This window comes from Vigna umbellata, chromosome 3 (assembly GCF_029865625.1).
Source record: "Vigna umbellata cultivar VRB3 chromosome 3, Vumbellata_1.0, whole genome shotgun sequence".
NCBI lineage: Eukaryota > Viridiplantae > Streptophyta > Magnoliopsida > Fabales > Fabaceae > Vigna > Vigna umbellata.
The window spans coordinates 17,709,845-17,730,330 of record NC_142167.1 but is presented as its reverse complement, the minus strand read 5'-3'; the positions used below and the strand labels follow the sequence as shown (position 1 = coordinate 17,730,330).

The window sequence follows — 20,486 nt, the reverse complement described above, 5'->3', positions numbered from 1 at the left end:
ATATAAATAAATAAACAACCCGTGCGTAAGCACGGCTAACTCGCCAACCATGCCTAATTTTTTATCATATCAGAAATTTTTTGTTAAGTCTACTTGTGTAAATACTCCGGGAAGAATAGTTTTGGAAATTCTTTTTAAATGGATTGATTCGAAAAGAAAAAAAAAAAGAAAATTCAATAAAAAAAGGTTGGAAACAAATTTAAAATAAATAATAAATACATTATTAAAGAATTGTTTTACGCAGTGTCATCATCTCCTACAGTGATAAGAAAACAGCTACTTACTTATCCTATACGGTAAATGTTATCTGACAGGTCCAGAACACTATAGCAAAACCTTATATATATATTCACACACACACGGTTCTGACAGCACCCACATCTCATTTTCAAGTTTCAGAGTGAAGCCACCTTCAACACAATTATCAATCTCAACCGCTGCATGTACCCTTTACTTAATGTTTATGCTTTGCTTCTGTATTGTACACATATATACATGTTTTTCAATATTCACTTTTGGCCTTTTTTTTCTCTCTTCAATGTTTGGTATGATGCCACCCTTTTTGTTTTTGTGTCGTCGCCGTTGCATAGGACCTTTCATCATATGCTCTTCAACTTTCCGTGAGTTTGAAGGATCCCTAAATTATTTTTTCTATTAAATTATTGTTGGGTGTTGAAGTAGCTAATTTAAAAATCAAATTTTTAATTTACCGTTTGGTGGGAAATTTCTGACTCCTGGATCTTATTTCTTCTATAAATTGTTGACTGATCATGGAGCTTTTGGATCAGATCTGTGATTTGGGGTTTTGAATTTGTCTATTTTTTTTTGCTTAAGTTTACAACCAGGTCCATTGTTAACTCTCACTCTCTTTGTCTTTCGGATGTTGTTGAAGTGTCTCTTACTAGATTTGGTTTTGCAAAACATTGTAACTTAACAATTGCGTGTATAGAGGACTCATAGTGTTTAATTTTGACCTTTGGAAATTGTTTCAGGATTTGAGTTGCAGTGGGTTTTCTCACAATGGCAACGAATTCTTCCAATGGAGCAACAAAGCAACCCCCAATGCCATCCCCCTTGCGTTTTTCCAAGTTTTTTCAGGTGAACTCTCCCGTAGAATTCGCATGTGCTACTCTGCCATTCTGTTTCTGATTGTTGTTTGGTTCATGTTATGCAAATTTCTTGTCAATTCGCTTTTGTTACAAGTTGATCTCTATTGATAATGCCATTTGATCATGACGTGTTAAATTATAAAACCATTTACTTTCAGATGAGTGACTTACCTGTGCTTGTCAAAATCCCCTTTTTGTTTTTATGAATGAATCTTTATTCGTGGTGGTGCTGATTCCAATTCTAGTTCAGAATCAAGGAACATAAAATAATCATAACTTTTTAATTGGCTAGATTTTTATTTTAGAGTGATTCAGTATATTTAATGTCTGCTGTGAACATGAGTACTCAAATTCAGATCTCTCTGAATGTCAACCACTGCACTGGTTTGATCTTGTAGCTGTTGGCATTTTAGTTTAAATTTCAATCCTTACTCTTGTCTAAATTGATGTTATGATTGCATTTTTCTGTTTGTCATCTCCTGTTGCCAATTAGTCAATAAAAATATGTGCCTTTTCCACTTCTACATGACATTTTATTCATTCTATTGCACAACACAGTTCAGCAGAAGCGGTATATGTTCCTAAAACATCGTATTACATCTCATTATTTAGAGAACACTGATAACCCGAACTATTTTCTTGCAATGATATCTTTTACCTAGTCCTTTTTTTCCCTTTCCTTGTGTGAACTCTTGGTTTTACAATGTTACTTTCATCTCTGACAACAGTCCAATATGAGAATTCTGGTTACTGGAGGAGCTGGATTTATTGGCTCTCACCTAGTTGACAGATTGATGGAAAATGAAAAAAATGAGGTTAGGATGTTGATATCTTTCTGTTCACAGTTTTGAAGTTTATTAGTTATTCAACGAGTGCTGTAAAATTTTGGAACAAGATGTGACAATATGTTTCTCTAATCAGGTTGTTGTTGCTGACAATTTCTTCACTGGATCTAAAGACAACCTTAAAAAATGGATTGGCCATCCAAGATTTGAGTTAATCCGCCACGGTATAATTTTATTATTTTCTTCATTGTAATCCTCCAATGTTTGACTCTCCTTTCTTCCCATCTTGTAATGTGTGTTTGGCCTCGTAATTTGAGTCATCTAGATTGTGAAATATCTTCAAGACTGCGATGGATCAGGCAACAGAAGCTTGTTGGTTATTAGTGTAGATATTAAATTAATAGATATATAAATTTTCTAAGTTATACACCAAAGCAGTACCTACAATTATAAGCATCATTCAGTTAATCCTTGATATTGTGAAAAAATAAACTTTAGATCCCAACTTTCACAATCGTCAACTATTTAGTCTCTAAAATCTGTATTATCGGTCAATTTGGTCCCTAACTTGAAAGAATCAATCAATTTAGTCCTTATCAGTCTAGTTAGTCAGATATGGGGACCATATTAAATGATGATCCACAACAAAGTCAGGTACTAGGTTGACTTCTGTGCTCTAAAATCAGGGAGACAGATGACTATAGTTAAATTAAGAGATCAAATTGACAGATTCTTAACATTAGGTACTAGAAGGACTAATATTTGCTAATTTCGAGGACTCATTTATTTTTCATAATTTTAGGGAATAAAATGACTTGTGTTTGTAATTTTCAGGATTATTCCGACAGTTTATTCTCAAATTTTCTGAATCAGACACCAATATAGATTGTAGACCAGTCAGCTGCATCTTATTGTTGAACACAACTTGGAAGATGAATCTATCACATGCAGAGTTTCTTCTCTGTTTCTATGTGTTTTAATTTAATTAGAAGTATATACTTTTCTTTTCCCTGAACAGATGTCACAGAGCAATTGTTGATTGAGGTTGATCAAATCTATCATCTTGCATGTCCTGCTTCTCCAATTTTCTACAAATACAATCCTGTAAAGGTGGGCTTCTTAGAATCTACTTCTGTATTTCTGTTATTTACCACACTCCTTGCCAGTTGTCTACACGAGTTATTTCTAGCACTGAAGTAGTTTGAAGTCCTCCCAGAGCACCCCTTTGCTCTATTGCAAATTTAACATGGGAATTTCATATATATTATTCTAATGTTTCAATTGTTAGTCTGCATATTGATTCCGAATATGTTTATGACCTACGCATTGGTTGATTTCTCACTTATTGTGAATCTTGAGAAATAATCTAACAGTTGCTGTAAAACTTTACAGACAATAAAAACAAATGTGATTGGAACACTGAACATGCTTGGGCTAGCTAAACGAGTGGGAGCAAGGTTATCTCTTTTTCTAAAAGATAAAGTTGATAAGCTAAATCAATACCAATTGTTGATTTTACCAAGTTGTAATTTTGATTGGCAGGATTTTGCTTACATCTACTTCAGAAGTATATGGAGATCCTCTCGTGCATCCACAACCAGAAAGCTATTGGGGAAATGTTAACCCTATTGGTACATAATCATCTCATTCTCAATTTAAACTCGATGTATCAATGGCATTGTAGTGGGCTCATACTGATTTAGCTGAGCTCATAATAATGTATACCTCAATGTTTAGTTTTCACACTTCAAATTAGTTTTTCATTTTGAACAAGCATTTGTTAATGAACATGATCTGAATGCTGCAAGTATATGATCTCTTTGAATTATACCTTGATAAGAACTTGGAATGTTCATTGATTTTATATATATGCCATATCCGTTGTTTTATTGTGACTCGGTAAAATTTGATTAGGGGGTGGGTTTAGAAAGAACTTTTCCCTAATTCTTAGGCTCAAGATGTGAGATGCTCCTCAATTACTTGTTTAGTTTATTGTAATTAGTATTGTTAAAAATATGTATGCTGAAACTTGTGAAGAATATATCCTAAACGTAAAAAAACGTGTGTACAGGAGTTCGAAGTTGTTATGATGAGGGCAAGCGTGTTGCAGAAACTTTGATGTTTGATTATCATAGGCAGCATGGAATAGGTAATTCCTTCTCTTTTTTTTTTTTGTTTTTCTCCTTGGTAATACCTTCTCATGAGGGAATGGAGCATACAAGTGTTGCATTGCCTTTAAATATTAAATTAATGTGATTTTTACTTTAATATATTTTTCTCAGAAATACGCATTGCAAGAATCTTTAACACATATGGACCACGCATGAATATTGATGATGGGCGTGTGGTCAGCAACTTCATTGCTCAAGCACTTCGGTAAGTCCTTTATGACTACATATATCTCAACTCTCAAGAAACATTGATGCTCTTCTCTAATCAAGTATAACAATTTATTCTAGTACACTAATAAAAAATCCAACCTTTATAACAGTATGAATTACGTGCTTCTTGAGCCTGCTCTTCATTTTGTTGCTTATCATGTACATTTTTGTGTTACAGTGGTGAAGCCTTAACTGTCCAAGTTCCAGGAACTCAAACTCGCAGTTTCTGCTATGTCTCTGACATGGTATCTTTGCTACACGTGTCTCATTTGTATATTATGATCTTGATTCAAGTACTAGGTGTGATTGACTATGATTATAAATTTGAAACATCTTAGGTTGATGGACTTATACGTCTAATGGAAGGGGAAAACACTGGTCCAATCAACATTGGGAACCCAGGTTGTATCACAACTGAGTCGTTTGAACTCTGATTATTTTGCCAAATTCTAATGTTTTGATACTTTATTCCTACAGGCGAATTTACAATGATTGAACTTGCCGAGAATGTCAAAGAGGTTAGTTTTGACTTGTAACCCATTTAAATTCTTGGAGAATTCCACCCTCCCCCTTATCTGTCAGTCTGGTCATATTTTAACTGCAAGATTTAAACAACAGTTTAAACCCAGGAATTCTTTGACAGCAAATTATGAACATGTTTTCGTGAGAGGGATAATGTATGTGCTGTGCAATATGCAATTAACAGAGTAATGTGGGGGGAAAAGACGCTTTCTGTTTACCCTGTGGGTTAAAAATGGAATTTTGGTGAAAATTTTGATTTATAAGGCTATGTTTTTGCAGCTTATTAATCCAGCAGTGGAGATAAAGATGGTTGAGAACACTCCTGACGATCCTCGTCAGAGAAAACCAGACATAACAAAAGCAAAGGAATTGCTGGGATGGGAACCAAAGGTCAAGTTGCGAGATGGCCTTCCTCTTATGGAAGAGGATTTCCGTCTGAGGCTTGGGGTTCCCAAGAAAAACTAAGCTTGTTCTGTTCCTACACTTCGTAGATGAATATTTTGATAGTATCTGGGATGATTCTGTTACTGTTAAGATATTTTATACCGAGTTATGGAGAGGAAGGTTAGAACTTGCAGGCATGAACACTTGAATATGCTATTCAATTGATACAGTATGGTGATGATTGCTTCTCCACCCAACTTCTCAGAAATGTTACTGTTTTGAGTTGAAATCTTTTTCAACTCTAAACTAGCTTTTACAAGTTCTCTTTAAACTTTCTTTCGTCTGTTGTATGCCAGTATAGGTGTGTCTTAATGTGTTCTTTGTATCAAAATACAAATTCAGATTGCTGTTGGGTGCGTTGAGCTTTGGATTTGAGGAGGTTTGTATCTTCTCTAGAAATAAACTTATGATCTGTTATGAATGTCAAATAGGTTCTATTGAATGTGTTCCTTGTGAACTGAGATCTATTTTTCCCAAAGTTATATTCATTTTTATGTTTCACTGTTGTAATCTTAAATTAGAATTTAAAACTATTGTAATCTTAATCAGTTGTGAATTGAATTTACTATTGTAAGACTGAACTAAAGAAACAACCAAAATTGTGTTTAAGGTCCATCAAAACAAAGTTTAAGACTAAAATGGATAAAACAAAACCTAAAACAAAGATGATTATATTCAGATAATTAAACACCTAATTCAAGAACTTAAAAGAAATTAACATAAATATGTTCCCCAAAAAGGATATACAACATTTTCGCCCTATTTCTCCATTAACAAACATTTTAAGGAATGATCATAATCAGATTATGTAAATATGAAATTTGAAAAAATGTACTAAGTTTAAGAAAAAAGATATCCTAACCGATAATTACATAATTTTCTAAAGGTTAAACCCCTTTAGTTGTCCCTATTTATGTAGGTTTTTTTCAGTTTGATCTCCGTTTTTTTTAAATTTTCAATTGAGTCCTAAATAGTGATAATTTGAATCAATTGAGTCTCTGCCATTAATTTGGTTTAACGGGTTAAGTTTTTTCTGAGGTTGGAGGTTGACGTGTCAATTTTTTTAAACGTGGCATGCTGAGAGTTGAATACATGGAATTTGGTGATTAAAAAATGAGAGGAATGTGCTTGTGAGAGTCTTGTGAACCTTGCGCGAGACTAGGTGGTGTTGTTCTTCTTCCTTGCGGTGCATGAAGGTGGACATTGATGGAGAAAGGAGATCTTGCGATTTGGATTTTAGCTTGATGGTTATGAGGCGCAGTGTGATGAAGATGATTGTGACTGCTGGTCCGATTTTCGCCCAATCTTCATTAGGGTTTTTCTGTGATTAGGTTTTCCTTTGCAGGTTGAGGAAGACGGTGATGGCTCGCGCAGGAGGAGGGAGAACTGTGGCGGATGCGATTCGCGATTCAATGCTTCTGCAATGGAGAAGTTTCTGCATCTTTGCGATTTCTAGCTCTCTAGGTTTTTGGATTTGCAGGTGAATCTGGGCTTGATGATGAACACGAGAATGAAGATGCTTCCATGGTTGACGTCCTGCCCTTGCGGTGGTGGTTTAAACGGCGCTGCTGCGGCGTGAAAAGGAAGCTCTGGGTGGTGTTTGAATAACGGTGAGGGAGGTTGATGAAGATGTTCGCGAACTAGCAGAGAAATCAAAGACGGCGTTGCGATTTGTGTTCGAGGGTTCTGCTGGAGAAGATGAAGATGGTTGCTGGAATGCTATAAATTGATTACGCGACGACGACGACGCTGGTGTTGGGTGATGGCGAGGTTGCGGCAAGGCAGCAGGGTGGCTGACGACGGCCTAGGGTTGCCCATGGTGCTGACGGCGACACAAGCATTTTCCTCTCAACATGCCATGTTTAAAAAAATTGACACGTCAACCTCCAACCTCAGGAAAAACTTAACCCTGTTAAGCCAAATTAACAGTAGGGGCTCAATTGATTCAAATTAGCACTATTTAGAACTCAATTGAGGATTTAAAAAAAACGGAGATCAAACTAGAAAAAATCTACATAAATAGGGACAACTAAAGGAGTTTAACCTTTTCTAAAATGAATGTGCAACTCACTCTTATAATTTGACCTAGAATTTGTGGGTACCTCACTTCGTGATATTTCATTATGAGATTGTAGGTTCTTCTCTTAACTTTCCTACATAGCAAGAATAACACTAAAATGAGGTGAAGATATCAACTAATAACCCAATAATTAAACGATGTTAGAATATATATTAATTACAATATATTAATTACAATATAGTTAAATTAAGGACTAATCAAACTCAAATGATAAAAGTGGTAAAAATTAATTCACTTATGCAACCCAGTAAGATATATTTAAATATGAGTTAAATATGCTTTTAATTCTCAAACATGAACATAAATTAAAGTTATTTATTTTTTTAAACTTTGATTGATGATCAAACTTTAAAATAAATAAATATATTTATTTTAATATAATTGCGTGAAATATTTTATGTATTAAATATTAGTTCCAAACGACAAACTCAAAAAAATTAATATCATTAAATTAAAAGACTATATTTATTTATTTTTAAAATTTAGATATCAAAATATATAAAGGTTTGGGACATAGAGTAACTCTAATTTTAAGTTTAGAAAGGAAAAAACATAACAATTTAAAGATTAATGTAATCTTGAATTATGAACAATTGTTGTTATAAGCTCTCTCGATTAAAAATACACGTTACTATATGTGTGATCATACTTAATATAACAGTAGACAATAGTACAAACAAAAAATAAGACATAATTATACATGGAAAGTACTATTATAATAATGTATATATTTATTTATTAGGATGTTACATTTAATAAAGACAAAAGTATATACTATCTTAATTGATTATCAACGTGTAGATAATATATATATACACACGTGTGTGTTTGTTATAAAAAGATATTAATATTTTTATATTTAGGGTATTAATTTGAAAATTTATATCTTTTTTGTTAAAAAAATATCACATCTTAAAATCACCCTAAACTTTCGCTTAACAAGCGTTTAAGTTCAAACAGTATTCCACATGAAAATACTCGAGTTTTTAAAAATTTGTTTCATCAATAGTACAATACAAGTGATAAAAAAAATTAAATAATTTAAAAGATTAAATTAAAGCAATGGAGATCAAGTTATCTATTTCAACTAACAAAATATTTATCGATAGAATCAGTTACTTCTTAATTATTTTAATCCAAACAAATGTGGTACGAGAGAGGAAAACAGTAACAACCTGCTACGCATAACAAACCTCGTGCTTTTGTCTTGTCCCGCTCCACGTGAGCCATGCAACTCTCCTCACGACACGTGGTACTCCCGGATTGGTAATCTCGTACGCGCAGCGCCATCATATTCGCTCAGTTTCTCAAACAAGCTCAAGAACCAAATCTTCTGATTCTCCACTTTACCCCGAGCCCAAGGTATGTCATGTGAGGGTGAGTATGTGAATCACATCACAATCACAATTTTATTTAGAAAAATATTTTTTAACAACTTTTTTTTTTATAACTTTTTTATAATAATAATTTATGATTAATTAGTTTCAAATATACGAATAATTGAAATAGTGATATGTCAGAAAAGTTATTAAAAAAAAATTTAGAAAAAAGATGTTAAAATATCAAGTCCTTTTATTTAACAGAGTTCAAAAACATTATGATATAAATATCAGTGAATTGCTCCCACATACATCACATTCACATAATTTCCTTCACCTTGCTGAGTCACTACTCGATATTCATATTCATCCGTTAATTTTTTTTTGCTTAACCTTCATTTCGGATCAGATACTCGGTAATTAACTTGTAACTTCGTATTTGCTTCCGTAGATATACGTTTTTTTCTTTGCATGTTCTGTTCGATGTGATTTTGATTTCCCTCCCTCACTCCTGTCGTTGCCTTGGACCTACCATTTTACGTCCTTCAACATTCCGTGAGTTTTAAGGCTTCCTCTTTTTACATTATCGAATTGAATTTGTAAATGTTTTCATTCTTTATAGTTTAGCATTTGGTGGAAGAGTCTTCTGTATTTGGATCTATATATAGTCTGGTTCATGATCACCATGTGTCTGGATCAGAAGAGTGTGTAGGGTTTTGGATTGGGTTAGGTTGTTTGGTTTTCTATGAAGCAAGCAATCAGGTTCATTACCTGTTCTCTTTTCACAATAGGCCATTTTATTTCATGGCACTTGATTTGGATTACGAAAATTTTGATAACTCGTTACAGTTATTCGATCTGTGTTCAGAGGAAAACGTTTAATCTCTTTGAAATTGGTGCAGGTGTTGAACCTTAAAGGTTTTTGCAATGGCATCGAATTCTTCTGATGGAGATTCTAGTAAATCACCGAAGCAGCCACCCCTGCCATCTCCCTTGCGTTTCTCCAAATTCTATCAGGTGAACCGTCGGTTTTCTATTTTACGCTTTTCTTGCATCGTTGTTGCTCTTATTGTTTATCTGGATCGTACGATTAAGATGTTTTGTTAATTACCTTGGTAGATTTTTTTTTATTCAATGGTATATTGTTTTCACCATTTATTAAATGTGATACAAAACAAATATAATGGATGAATTTTATTTTTGAGCTTGAGTTTGTTCTGAGGAACCGCAAATCAGTACGATCTACTATTTTCATAGAACGCAGTCACCGAACCTTTAGAAAATCGAATCATAGGAGCTTACCCTGCAAAATGGCTACAGCTAAATTGTTTTGGGGAGTATATACTGATCAATGAAATTGAGTTGTTTTTTTCATTTATCTATTCTTTTGTATACGTTAGGTTCAGAAGTATGTGTGTGCAAACAGGCATGCATGTTACGACTGTTGATTGAAATTTGTCGTGTGATTATAAACAAGGATTTTGCCGGAAAGAATCCTTAGTTTACGAAACATTTTTTCTGATGCCTTGTTTCACTAACATTTCTTTCATTATTGACGATAGTCTAACATGAGAATCTTGATCACTGGAGGAGCTGGATTTATTGGTTCTCACCTAGTTGATAGATTGATGGAAATTGAAAAAAATGAGGTTAGATTATTGGTTTATTCTGTTTTTAATACCTTGTTTTTTTCCTTCTTTAACAATTATATTTTTTGTTGACATAACACGATCAGGTCATTGTTGTCGATAACTACTTTACTGGATCAAAGGATAATCTCAAAAAATGGATGGGTCATCCCAGATTTGAGCTTATCCGTCATGGTATACTCTGCTTTTGTTTGCCATTCAACTATCTTACATATTAAATTGTTGTGCTTGTGATAGACTGAAGGATGGGAAGTGATTTATATTAAAAGATAGAAAGCTTCAAATGATCGTTCTATCAACAAAAGCCTCAGTTTTTTCACAATAAATTTCAGTAGTTATATTTCAGACTACAGCTACTTCATTAATCAACTTCAGCGTTGCTCAGTTCGCATTATGCTATTCTCAAGCAACATTATCAGTGATACCTTAGTTTATTTTGTATAATATATGATGTTTAGAATGTCTTAAAATCTGTCTGAAAATCGATAATTCTGATGCACATTATCGTTATGATTCCTGTGTAGATATCACTGAACCTTTGATAATTGAGGTTGATCAGATCTACCATCTTGCATGCCCTGCATCTCCTATTTTCTACAAATATAATCCGGTGAAGGTATAGTTTTTATTCTTATTTTGTCTGCATTTCGTTATCTTTTGGTTGGCATGCTAACACATTTTTCTCAATTGCTGACGGTTTTGCTTAACATTAATTTCATAGCCATTGGCCCATTATGTGGCTTTCTGCAATCAGCAGTATATTTATTCTACTTCGGTCATGTATCTATCATTATGCATTTCCTGCAAGTTGTTTTTTTGCTGATCCTAGACAAATTATATAATTCACGAAATTATAATTTTTGCAGACAATAAAGACAAATGTGATTGGCACACTGAACATGCTTGGGCTTGCAAAGCGAGTTGGAGCAAGGTTGGCAAATTTCTTCGGAATTCAATAATTCCAACTTCTATCAAATTTTAATTTTATTTGGTAAAGTCTTAATACTTATTTTATTTTCAGGATTCTACTTACCTCAACATCGGAGGTATATGGGGATCCTCTTGAGCATCCCCAAAATGAAAGCTATTGGGGAAATGTGAACCCTATTGGTACATGCTTTTATCTGTCTCTATCTCTATCTCGTGCTTCTTAAATGAGATTGTATTCTGCTAATGATTGTGAAAGATATCTGCACTGTATAAACCATGGAAGCCTACTCTCATTTAATTTTTGTACTAAATAGTCGCTTAGGGCTTGAATTTATTTTTCATGACAAACAATAATTAGTTGTAGACTTGCGAAGCGAAAAACATATTTTATAGTGTGTGTGGAACCTTACTTTTCCACATAATAATTAACTATTTGATGCAAGGTTGATAATTTTGAGTCAATGAAATTCTTTTAATACAATATTTAGGTAGATGTGGTCTAAGCACTGGATTATCATTGTTAGATATTAAGCTAGTGCACATAGAATTGCAAAAAGAACAGAATAACTTCTTTAGTAACATATTGGGTCGAATAAAGGCCTTTTACGACGAACTGGAAAAAATTCAGCTTCCACGTTTAACAACCCATACAATGTGGAGCACTAAGTACAAAGGATCCAACCTACAACTAAGTCCATTTATGCAGGACTTTATTAGCAATAAATAATAAACTGAATTACTAACAAGAAACCTTATCGTAATATATATCCTTACCTAAACCTGATTATGGTCTAATCCGTTCAAGTTAGAAACTTGCAAACTCCCACTATCTTCCTCAATTTCATGATTAGCTTGAGTGGTTAAGTTCATGTCTTCCACTTCATTAAATGAACCACAATGTACCAGCTTCACCTTTCCATCATCGCTGAGGTTAATGGAACTGGACGTGGATATGCTTACACCATCCGTGGAATACAAGAATTTTTAAAGCTCGATAATATTGCCACAAAATACTAAACTGAATTGACTAACAAAAAACATCATCCTAACACTCATATGTCTACAGGAGTTCGTAGTTGTTATGATGAGGGAAAGCGTGTAGCTGAGACTTTGATGTTTGACTATCATAGGCAGCATGGCTTAGGTAATTTATGGTCTTCTTTTCTTCATGATTGCCTATTGTTCGTTTTAAGGTATAGTTGGTAGAAAATATTTTCTCCGTAATTTAACAGATATTTTTGTATTCTTTCAACATAGAAATACGTGTTGCAAGAATCTTTAACACGTATGGGCCGCGCATGAATATTGACGATGGGCGTGTTGTCAGCAACTTCATTGCTCAAGCACTTCGGTAATTAAAATTTCTTTTACTGTTTGTGGTTTATATGTTGCATTGTTGTTTCTACATAGCTCTCTTAATTATCGTTTTGGTTGCCGCGTTCAGGTCTTAAATAGAATATGTGAGAGTGCAACGCTCTAGCATCGATTATTGATTTAATTATTTCAGTACCTTGATTTTGTAGACTAACCTTGTCTTCTTTTTCTTTCTTCCCATTTCTATTTTGATGCTTACTTCACTATCTTTGATGTACTTTAGTGGTGAACCCTTGACGGTCCAGTCTCCAGGGACACAAACTCGCAGTTTCTGCTATGTCTCTGATCTGGTATATATTCCATAGCCTATGCGCATATCTCTTGCGTTGGGTTGATATTAGTATTTGCTAAGGTAATTTTGATTTATTGTCAGGTCGATGGCCTTATCCGTCTCATGGAAGGATCCGACACGGGGCCAATCAACCTCGGAAATCCAGGTTACATTTATATTGCAAGGCCTGTTTATGAGTATCTTAACTGTTTCGAACTGAGAAAACATCTTTAATTTCTTTCCCCTTATTTATTTGCCTCATTCTCTTCCTTTTCAGGTGAATTTACAGTGCTTGAACTTGCTGAGACAGTTAAGGAGGTTAGTTCAAAGCTTAATAGAGTTCACTTCTCTAGTTTTTTCATACTTACGTTTTATGAGTGTTAAAGTGTGATTTAAAACTTGGTAACCTCGGGAGGGAGCTATTTTATGGGGAAGGTTGCATATTTTCACAATACAAGATTAAGTCATGGCGTCTATACTAACGGAATTCTGGGAAAATAGATTTTAATTTATGCTTTTGTGATTCATTTGCAGCTAGTTAATCCAGATGTAGAGATAAAGATGGTGGAAAATACTCCTGATGATCCCCGGCAGAGAAAACCAGACATAACAAAAGCAAAGGAGTTACTTAAGTGGGAACCAAAGTTCCAGCTGCGAGATGGTCTACCTCTAATGGAAGAAGATTTCCGTTTGAGGCTTGGAGTTGTCAAAAAATAATTAACTTATATTTTCATTTTAAATAGCCAGAAATGGATAGATAATAAGTGGGATGGATGAGTCTAAAATTTCACAATTTTCCTTTCATAATTATGACAAGGGTCAAAAACCGTACTCTTGCTTTTATTTGACCAAAAACACTGCAGCAATAGTCTCTGCAAATTTTGCCGGTAGTATTATTTACTGTGATAAACTTTCTATTGAGAAAAAGAAAATCCCCCTCTTTGTAGTTCTCTTGTTACATGTATTCGTGATATATGATATTAAGTACTCAGTCGTACAAAACCTTTAGTTCGTTAAAACAAAATTTCAAGTTAGGATGACTATAAATTTCATGTATTTATTTTCCTTTTTTCACTAGTTTCCAACCATTTCCCCTTACAAAAAATAAGATGAATACTAAGAATACTATTTCATGAATAAGTTTCAATATTTCAATTCCTAATTTGAAATTTCATTAATGAATAACAAAGCGAAACAAGAATTTGAAAAACAACCTTTTAATGAATACCGACACTCATTAAGAATTTAAAAGTAAATATCCTTGTTACAAATATTTTATAATTTGCAAAAATTAATTGGCTTAGGATGTTTTAATTAATTTGATAGAGAATTATTAATATTTTTTGTCATCCTGTTTACTTTAAAATATTTACCAATTTTATCAATAACTAATTTATGCTGAAAATAATACGTTTAGTGGGATCTCACATTTCAATCACGTTTATATAATCAGCAAGAGTCCCCCTCTATTTTTTTAACTTGGTTAAAAAAATCATCAACATATAAAATCATATGTTTTTGTATTATTTTTATATGCCTGGTGTTTAGTCGACTATCACTTTTTTATTTTCATTTTTATTATATATAAATTAAATGTAATAATACTATTTTAAAAAAATTATAATAATTTAAATTGATCACTGTAAATTCAAAACATACTTTATACATTTAAATTTACTAATTTATTAAGAATTATAAAATTTACCTGTAGAATTTATTTCTTATTTATATCAATTTACAAATTTAGTGAATTTTAATTAACTATTAATAAATAATTACTGGAAGAATTAATAAACTGGCCAAAGTAGACGAAACTGTAACTGCATAGTTCTTTCCCAGTTAAATCACATATCTATTTCAATCCACCAATTCAATTAAATTAAGGAAAGAAAAAGAAAGATTCATCTTCGCGAATCAACGCGGCTCCACCAGAACAAAAGCAGTGAAATTGTTTTCTTTCGTGTACGGCGATTGGAATATCCACGAGTTCGTCCCATTCACCATGTCACCGATGGTTGTCGATACAATAAAGAACACATACATTGAGTAAGAATAACACTAACCTCCATTTCACGCCACGTCAGATTCTTTCATTATCCAAAACACCTGCCATGCCACCGCATCAGTATCCATATTCAATAATACGCAAAAAGCATCGACAGACATTACTTTGTGCCAGAAAATAAACCCCTCTCGCTTGTGCCATCTAACGGTCACGCTTCGATCATTTCACTTCCTTTTCAAACCTTCGTCACCCGTTCCTTTCTTCACCTTCTTTTGCATTTGCTTTCTACGATCTTCCTTTCCAAAACAAGCAACGAAGACCTGAAGCGGTTGCGTTCCTTTCTTCGCTTAAATAAATCTCCAAAACCAAAATCTCCGAAACTGCACCAAACCAACCAACCTCTCTCTCTTTCTTTCTCTCTCTCTTCGCTAGATTTAAATCTTGATTTGATTTCTTTTTTCATTTCTCTTCCGCCGCGAACATTCGAGAGAAATGGCGAAGCTACGTCTGGATCGGGATTAAGGCGCTAGGGTTTTGTACGCTGCCTTCGATCCTGATTCGGATTCCGATAGGAAATGTCCGAACCTAATTCAGCGCCCCGAACCTCCGCCTACCTCGACGCGCTCTCTCAGGCGATCCACAAGAAGCTTCAGAAGGTCCGTTTTCTTTTAGTTTGTCTCTCTTTTCGATGTAGCGAAGTGGAACGAACGAGTAATTAATTATTAGTTTTGTGTGTGTGATGAATGTGGTGCAGGCGTTGGCTAATTCGTCGCAGAGGCGTAATTTGTTGCAGGAGTTGTTTGCGGATATAGCTTTGGAAGTCGATGACCGAGCCAAAGGTATTAAAACAGTGCGTTATTTTAAAATGTTGATTTTCATTGAAGGTTAACTAGCATGCATGCGGCTAGGAAAGTCCGATTATAATGTCTTGTTAACGTAATTAGGTATTCTGTTATGTTATGGTGCTATTTGGTTGCAATTTGTGCTTGATCACCTGTTATTGGGAATTCTTGAAACTCGTGAGAATGGAATTCACAACAACAATGTGGATATTTGAATTTAAATAATGTCTTAGGAACCTTTCTTTTTCGTTCTTAGAAGGGGGATGTATGTGTTATCTTTTATTTGTCAAACAAGTGTTACAGAGTGCGCGTTTTCCGATTTTCATAATAACAGATGTAATTCTGAACAAGGAAGAAGATGACATTTCTCCAGCAGAAGATATTAATGATGGTCCTTTATGCTTCTACGATGTGCTTGCTGATTATTTTGTGCGTGTGTCTGAGAGCGGAAAACCTATCCTTGACTTGATTGTTCAACTTTGGAGCCAATCGTTTGCTTCTCATATATTTGCCCTCCTGTTTCACAAATGGGTATGTGAGTTTGTGTCTGCTTTTGTCTTATTGCGTTCTTGATCACGCTTTTTCCTACACTTGTTTGTGTCTGCTTTTGTCTTATTTTATGATCTCTCATCACTGGTTTAAAATTACTACATTCACCTTAAAAAAATAAATGAACGAGTTACTCACTTACTCAAATAGTTTTCCCAGCCTGGATTCTATTACTCAAGTACTCACTCTTTTATTTTGTTCTTTCTTTGTTCTTTTTCATTTAATTCCTGACAGTTGCATTCTTGTTGAGTAGTCTAAACCATGTTGCTAACATTCGATCATGAGAACAGTTTTATGGTAAAGGAAAATATGTTTAAAAATCCAAGTCATTGAATAACATAACGTAAAAATCAAATAGAAAAATTATATATCATTTATAATTATAATAATAACAACAACAAGAACCTAGAACAATAGCAAAAAGTTACTTGGATGTTGAAAAAGGTTTGGAATTGGAATTGAAAACTTTACCACTTACAGGTTGAGAAAACCTGAACGGTACATTAATGATGATAAGAGATATTTGAGATGACAATGATGTTTAGATATCTTAAAAATAGAAATCAGCAGCTGTTTGAGACTTGTACAAAATAATTGTGTAAGCTGGATGGTCATTAGTATGAAATGAATAGTATCTCTTCTTGGGATCCCGTACTTTAGGCAGTCACTTGCAGACCGTTAGCATTCATAATTCATTGCTTGCAAGGCTAAAATGTCAGACCACTTTTTGAGAAGATAATAGATTCTATATTCCATGGTCGGTCATATTTTGAACTTGTACTTTACCTGTTCAAAATCATAGAAACCTCTCTTTTCTAATCTCTAAAAGGAAAATTAATACTTGTTTATTTTATGGTCAAATATTTATTTGAAAACTCATAGCTCATGCTATTGTTCTGTATGTCATTGATACTCCAACCAGTTCTAGCAGGTGCCTTTCTGACAACTCTGAACATTTATAATTTACGTATGTGAGATTGTGAAGCGTGCACATTGTCTGTGCAACTGTTCAGAGTGACTGCTATTCCTGTTTTCAGTTAGTTAAGGGAATATATAAACATTTGGCATGTATCCCATTTGTCATTAATGTACTGTGATTTCCTATTGATAACTCAAATTTTGAAATTCTAATAAGCATTTATAATATATGTTCCTGGTTTCTAAAACTAATACTTTCCCTGATTTCAGACCCAAATTTGTCAAACCTTAATGGGTTCTGCAGCTGGTCTTAGATTTAATATTTAGGAATGCAATGCAATATTTTGAAATATGTAGCATAAGTATTTAATTATTCATTCAATACAAGTGAAATGATTTGTGGCATTATTTGTCTGTGTCTGTGTAGAATATGTATGAATATAATTTGTTTATTATTTTATAATAATGAAGGATTTAAACATTTGAAAATTTTCGTTATTCACAAACTTAGTTATCATATTATATTATTTCGATCTTTGTACAAAACATATTTAACTTCTGCTGATAGAATTTTATAATGTTTATACAGGGTAACTGGTATGAGATGGGATGGTTCTGGCCTTTTTAGGATATTTTATTTCATTTTTTGTCAACTCTGTCTTTTAGGATTACAGAGGATTTCCTCTGCTATTATAAGAATTGAATCTCCATATTTCTTAAGCAAACCCAAATTCCTATAAAATTCTGATGAGTTGGATTAATCACTGTTATTCATCTTTCATGAATCCTAATTGTGGTATATATAGTAGCTTCATTGTAGTTTTGCTTAATAACTTCGTAACCTTTTGCAGTTATTTGAATTTCATCTTGATAATCCAGAAGTGCTTCTCCGGTATTCATCTGCTCTGGTTGAAGGTGCCACAAATGTTTTCTGGTATGAATACAGGCTGTTATAAAAGAAAACTTTACATAATTAGGATTTGCCTTGGATTTGGATTGACTGGCTTTTTGTACTAGTTACAATTGTATTGATTTTCATTATTATTCCTGGACAATGTATGAATTAACTTTAATTATCTGTTCTCCCTCTAACCGGGAAGAAGAATATTTCTGAGTGCTCTTCATGACTTTTCTTTCAAAAAAAAAAACCACCTGATGTTGCCGTGTCATTTCCATAGCAATCCATGCCTGTCCCGTCCCCTCCATGAAAACTGAAAGTAATGGAAAATATTATTAATTGCTGAGATTGTGCCCATCGGTGGTACAGACTCAAATTTAATCTGGGATCATATTGCAATAATATTTTTCAAACCCATGTGCAGGATTGACATCCAAACAAATACTAGGCGTTTTCGGTCTTTATTCTGTGTAAGTCCTTGAAGGAATCTAATGTTTGTTGCACTGATATGGATCATCTGACTAATGTTTTGATTATTGGTTCCTTTTCCCAATTCTTTTGTTTCCCTCAAGTTCAGTACCTTCTGCAAGATGTTGCATTAGATCACACTCGATTGAATAAAATTCCTTTCCAGGTGAGATTAACCCTATAAAAGCTATAGTTTTGGTTTGTCGGAACCTTGAATTACTAAATTAATGTTTCTAGCAATTTGCATTCTGAAAATTCTGTATTTTTCACCATATATTATCAGGCTCAGCGTGATACCTATCTCTTGCTCTCAAGATTCATTCTATTATACAATAAAGGTAAAAATTGACGTTTGGGGCAGTGGATTATTGGCTATAATTGACTATCTAGTAGCCTGTTAAAATATAATAATATTCTTTTGCAGCTGACAAAATAGATAGCTTCTTAAAACAATGTCCTGCTTTCCCCACTGCTTTTCTAATTGGTGGTCCAGCAGATATATTTGTTACTGAACTCACTGATCAGGTACGTTTGAACTACAATTTACCACTTCATGATTAACAGCCTTATCCTCAATTTCATTTGAAGAGATGAAGATTTTTTTTCTCGTGACTTGCCAGCTTCAAAAGCTAAAGGTGGAACCTGTGCTTCTTCATTACCTTTCAGAAATGAAGATCCTTCAGGGTACTATATCAAGCATATAGATGCTATTTGGACAGAGACTACTAGTATCTCGTCCTGATTTAGCTTGCCTTTTTTTTATGCTAATGACACAGGTATGGAATTGAGAATGACTACTAGTACAAGATTAAAAACTTGTCTGTATAGCTTTACTTCTCCTGGTGGTCCAATGTATCCCACGAGAGCCGTTCGTCATGCAGCTTGGGAAGCATTAGACTTACTTTTTCCGGTTAGTATTTTTTTTCTATTTCGTACTTGAGTCACTGCAAAGACTTCGTTCTTTATACCCCTAAATCATGCCGAAAAACAGAAAGTCACCCTAGTTAACTAAAGTATTATTTACTTTTGTTGATTATATGTTTATAAGAAATCTTGTAGGACAGGTACATTATATGATTAATCAGTAGTGCAAAATTGTTTAAGCTTACCACTAGATTGAGAAGAATAGTTATTTTAGTAAAATAGACCGGACACGTATTTTTTTTTTCCTCTTTGGTCATTTAACTGATTTCCTAATAAGTGCAAATTGCTTATGTTTATACCCTGTATACAGGTGGGACGTTATCCGCGGCATCTTATTAGTTTGTTCTTCAGACTGCTTTATCCTTGGTATTGGCCATCTTCCTGTTGGAACTTCGTCGTTGCTTGTGTTCAGACGATTTTCTACTCGTTGCTGGGGTTTATATTTTCAACGTGGCATAAGATTGCCAAGCCAAAATCGCAATAAATTCCTGTGTGTACAGATTATTATCAAGCCATCGTCGATGCTTAGTGGGGGTCTTTCTTCTTGTTGTCGCTAGTGAAGTTGTGTACAAACTTGCTAAAGTTTTGTTTGTTATTGTTAAGTTTGAGAATAAGTTATATAGCGTTTAGATTAATGAGAAAGGACTGCAACCATTTTTGCTCCCAGATGAACGGTGGTTACAGCGAACCGCATAATTATATATCAAGTAAAATTATGAAAATGAAATCGAAAACTCGTCCGTTTTAATGTGTTAAACAGAAAGTTGTCGATTTAAACGGGAGAAAAAGGTTTTCTTTCTCCATCTTTAAAAATCAGATTTAAACGATTTATTGAAAACTTGAAGCAAGTATTTTTGAAGGCCGAACAATTTTAACTAAACATATCTGACACGTCTTTCATTCTCCAATCTTTATCTATTACACGATGTCATTGGGACAGCAGCAGACCTAGAGTATCTGTTCAATTATTTACACATTGAAACGTTTCTAAAAGTTTAAAAGCACTGCAAAAGACACC

At 33.7% G+C, this 20,486-nt stretch overlaps 3 protein-coding genes across 8 annotated transcripts; all 3 read left to right on the top strand.

Moving 5' to 3' along the window:
* Nucleotides 1-287: 287 nt before the first annotated feature.
* Nucleotides 288-5,683, top strand: LOC124842162 (UDP-glucuronic acid decarboxylase 6). Of its 4 annotated transcripts, none has more exons than XM_047318586.2 (13): nucleotides 288-443; nucleotides 993-1,098; nucleotides 1,838-1,924; nucleotides 2,031-2,118; nucleotides 2,913-3,004; nucleotides 3,287-3,351; nucleotides 3,437-3,525; nucleotides 3,966-4,043; nucleotides 4,177-4,270; nucleotides 4,454-4,520; nucleotides 4,614-4,677; nucleotides 4,753-4,793; nucleotides 5,077-5,683. In XM_047318586.2, exons 2-13 carry the CDS (start codon nucleotides 1,021-1,023, stop codon nucleotides 5,260-5,262), a joined length of 1,029 nt encoding a protein of 342 aa, XP_047174542.1. In that variant the 5' UTR covers nucleotides 288-443; nucleotides 993-1,020; the 3' UTR covers nucleotides 5,263-5,683. The 4 variants fall into 4 exon arrangements, with proteins under 4 accessions (XP_047174542.1, XP_047174543.1, XP_047174546.1 ...); XM_047318587.2 differs by having other exon boundaries at nucleotides 302-439; XM_047318590.2 differs by lacking the exon at nucleotides 288-443 and adding an exon at nucleotides 487-620.
* A 3,258-nt stretch (nucleotides 5,684-8,941) lies between these two features.
* On the top strand, nucleotides 8,942-13,815 carry LOC124842160 (UDP-glucuronic acid decarboxylase 6-like). 3 transcript variants are annotated; one of them, XM_047318585.2, is made up of 13 exons: nucleotides 8,942-9,056; nucleotides 9,543-9,657; nucleotides 10,203-10,289; nucleotides 10,376-10,463; nucleotides 10,814-10,905; nucleotides 11,156-11,220; nucleotides 11,311-11,399; nucleotides 12,286-12,363; nucleotides 12,477-12,570; nucleotides 12,817-12,883; nucleotides 12,967-13,030; nucleotides 13,142-13,182; nucleotides 13,399-13,815. In XM_047318585.2, the coding sequence occupies exons 2-13, from the start codon at nucleotides 9,568-9,570 to the stop codon at nucleotides 13,579-13,581; spliced, it is 1,038 nt and encodes a 345-aa protein (XP_047174541.1). In that variant the 5' UTR covers nucleotides 8,942-9,056; nucleotides 9,543-9,567; the 3' UTR covers nucleotides 13,582-13,815. The 3 variants fall into 3 exon arrangements, with proteins under 3 accessions (XP_047174541.1, XP_047174539.1, XP_047174540.1); XM_047318583.2 differs by lacking the exon at nucleotides 8,942-9,056 and adding an exon at nucleotides 9,058-9,195; XM_047318584.2 differs by lacking the exon at nucleotides 8,942-9,056 and adding an exon at nucleotides 9,245-9,402.
* A 1,206-nt stretch (nucleotides 13,816-15,021) lies between these two features.
* LOC124842159 (K-stimulated pyrophosphate-energized sodium pump protein) lies at nucleotides 15,022-20,134 on the top strand. The gene is made up of 11 exons (XM_047318582.2): nucleotides 15,022-15,525; nucleotides 15,624-15,708; nucleotides 16,046-16,242; nucleotides 18,030-18,112; nucleotides 18,501-18,546; nucleotides 18,654-18,710; nucleotides 18,828-18,882; nucleotides 18,969-19,069; nucleotides 19,165-19,228; nucleotides 19,321-19,454; nucleotides 19,779-20,134. The coding sequence occupies exons 1-11, from the start codon at nucleotides 15,445-15,447 to the stop codon at nucleotides 19,950-19,952; spliced, it is 1,077 nt and encodes a 358-aa protein (XP_047174538.1). The 5' UTR covers nucleotides 15,022-15,444; the 3' UTR covers nucleotides 19,953-20,134.
* The last annotated feature ends 352 nt before the right edge of the window (nucleotides 20,135-20,486 follow it).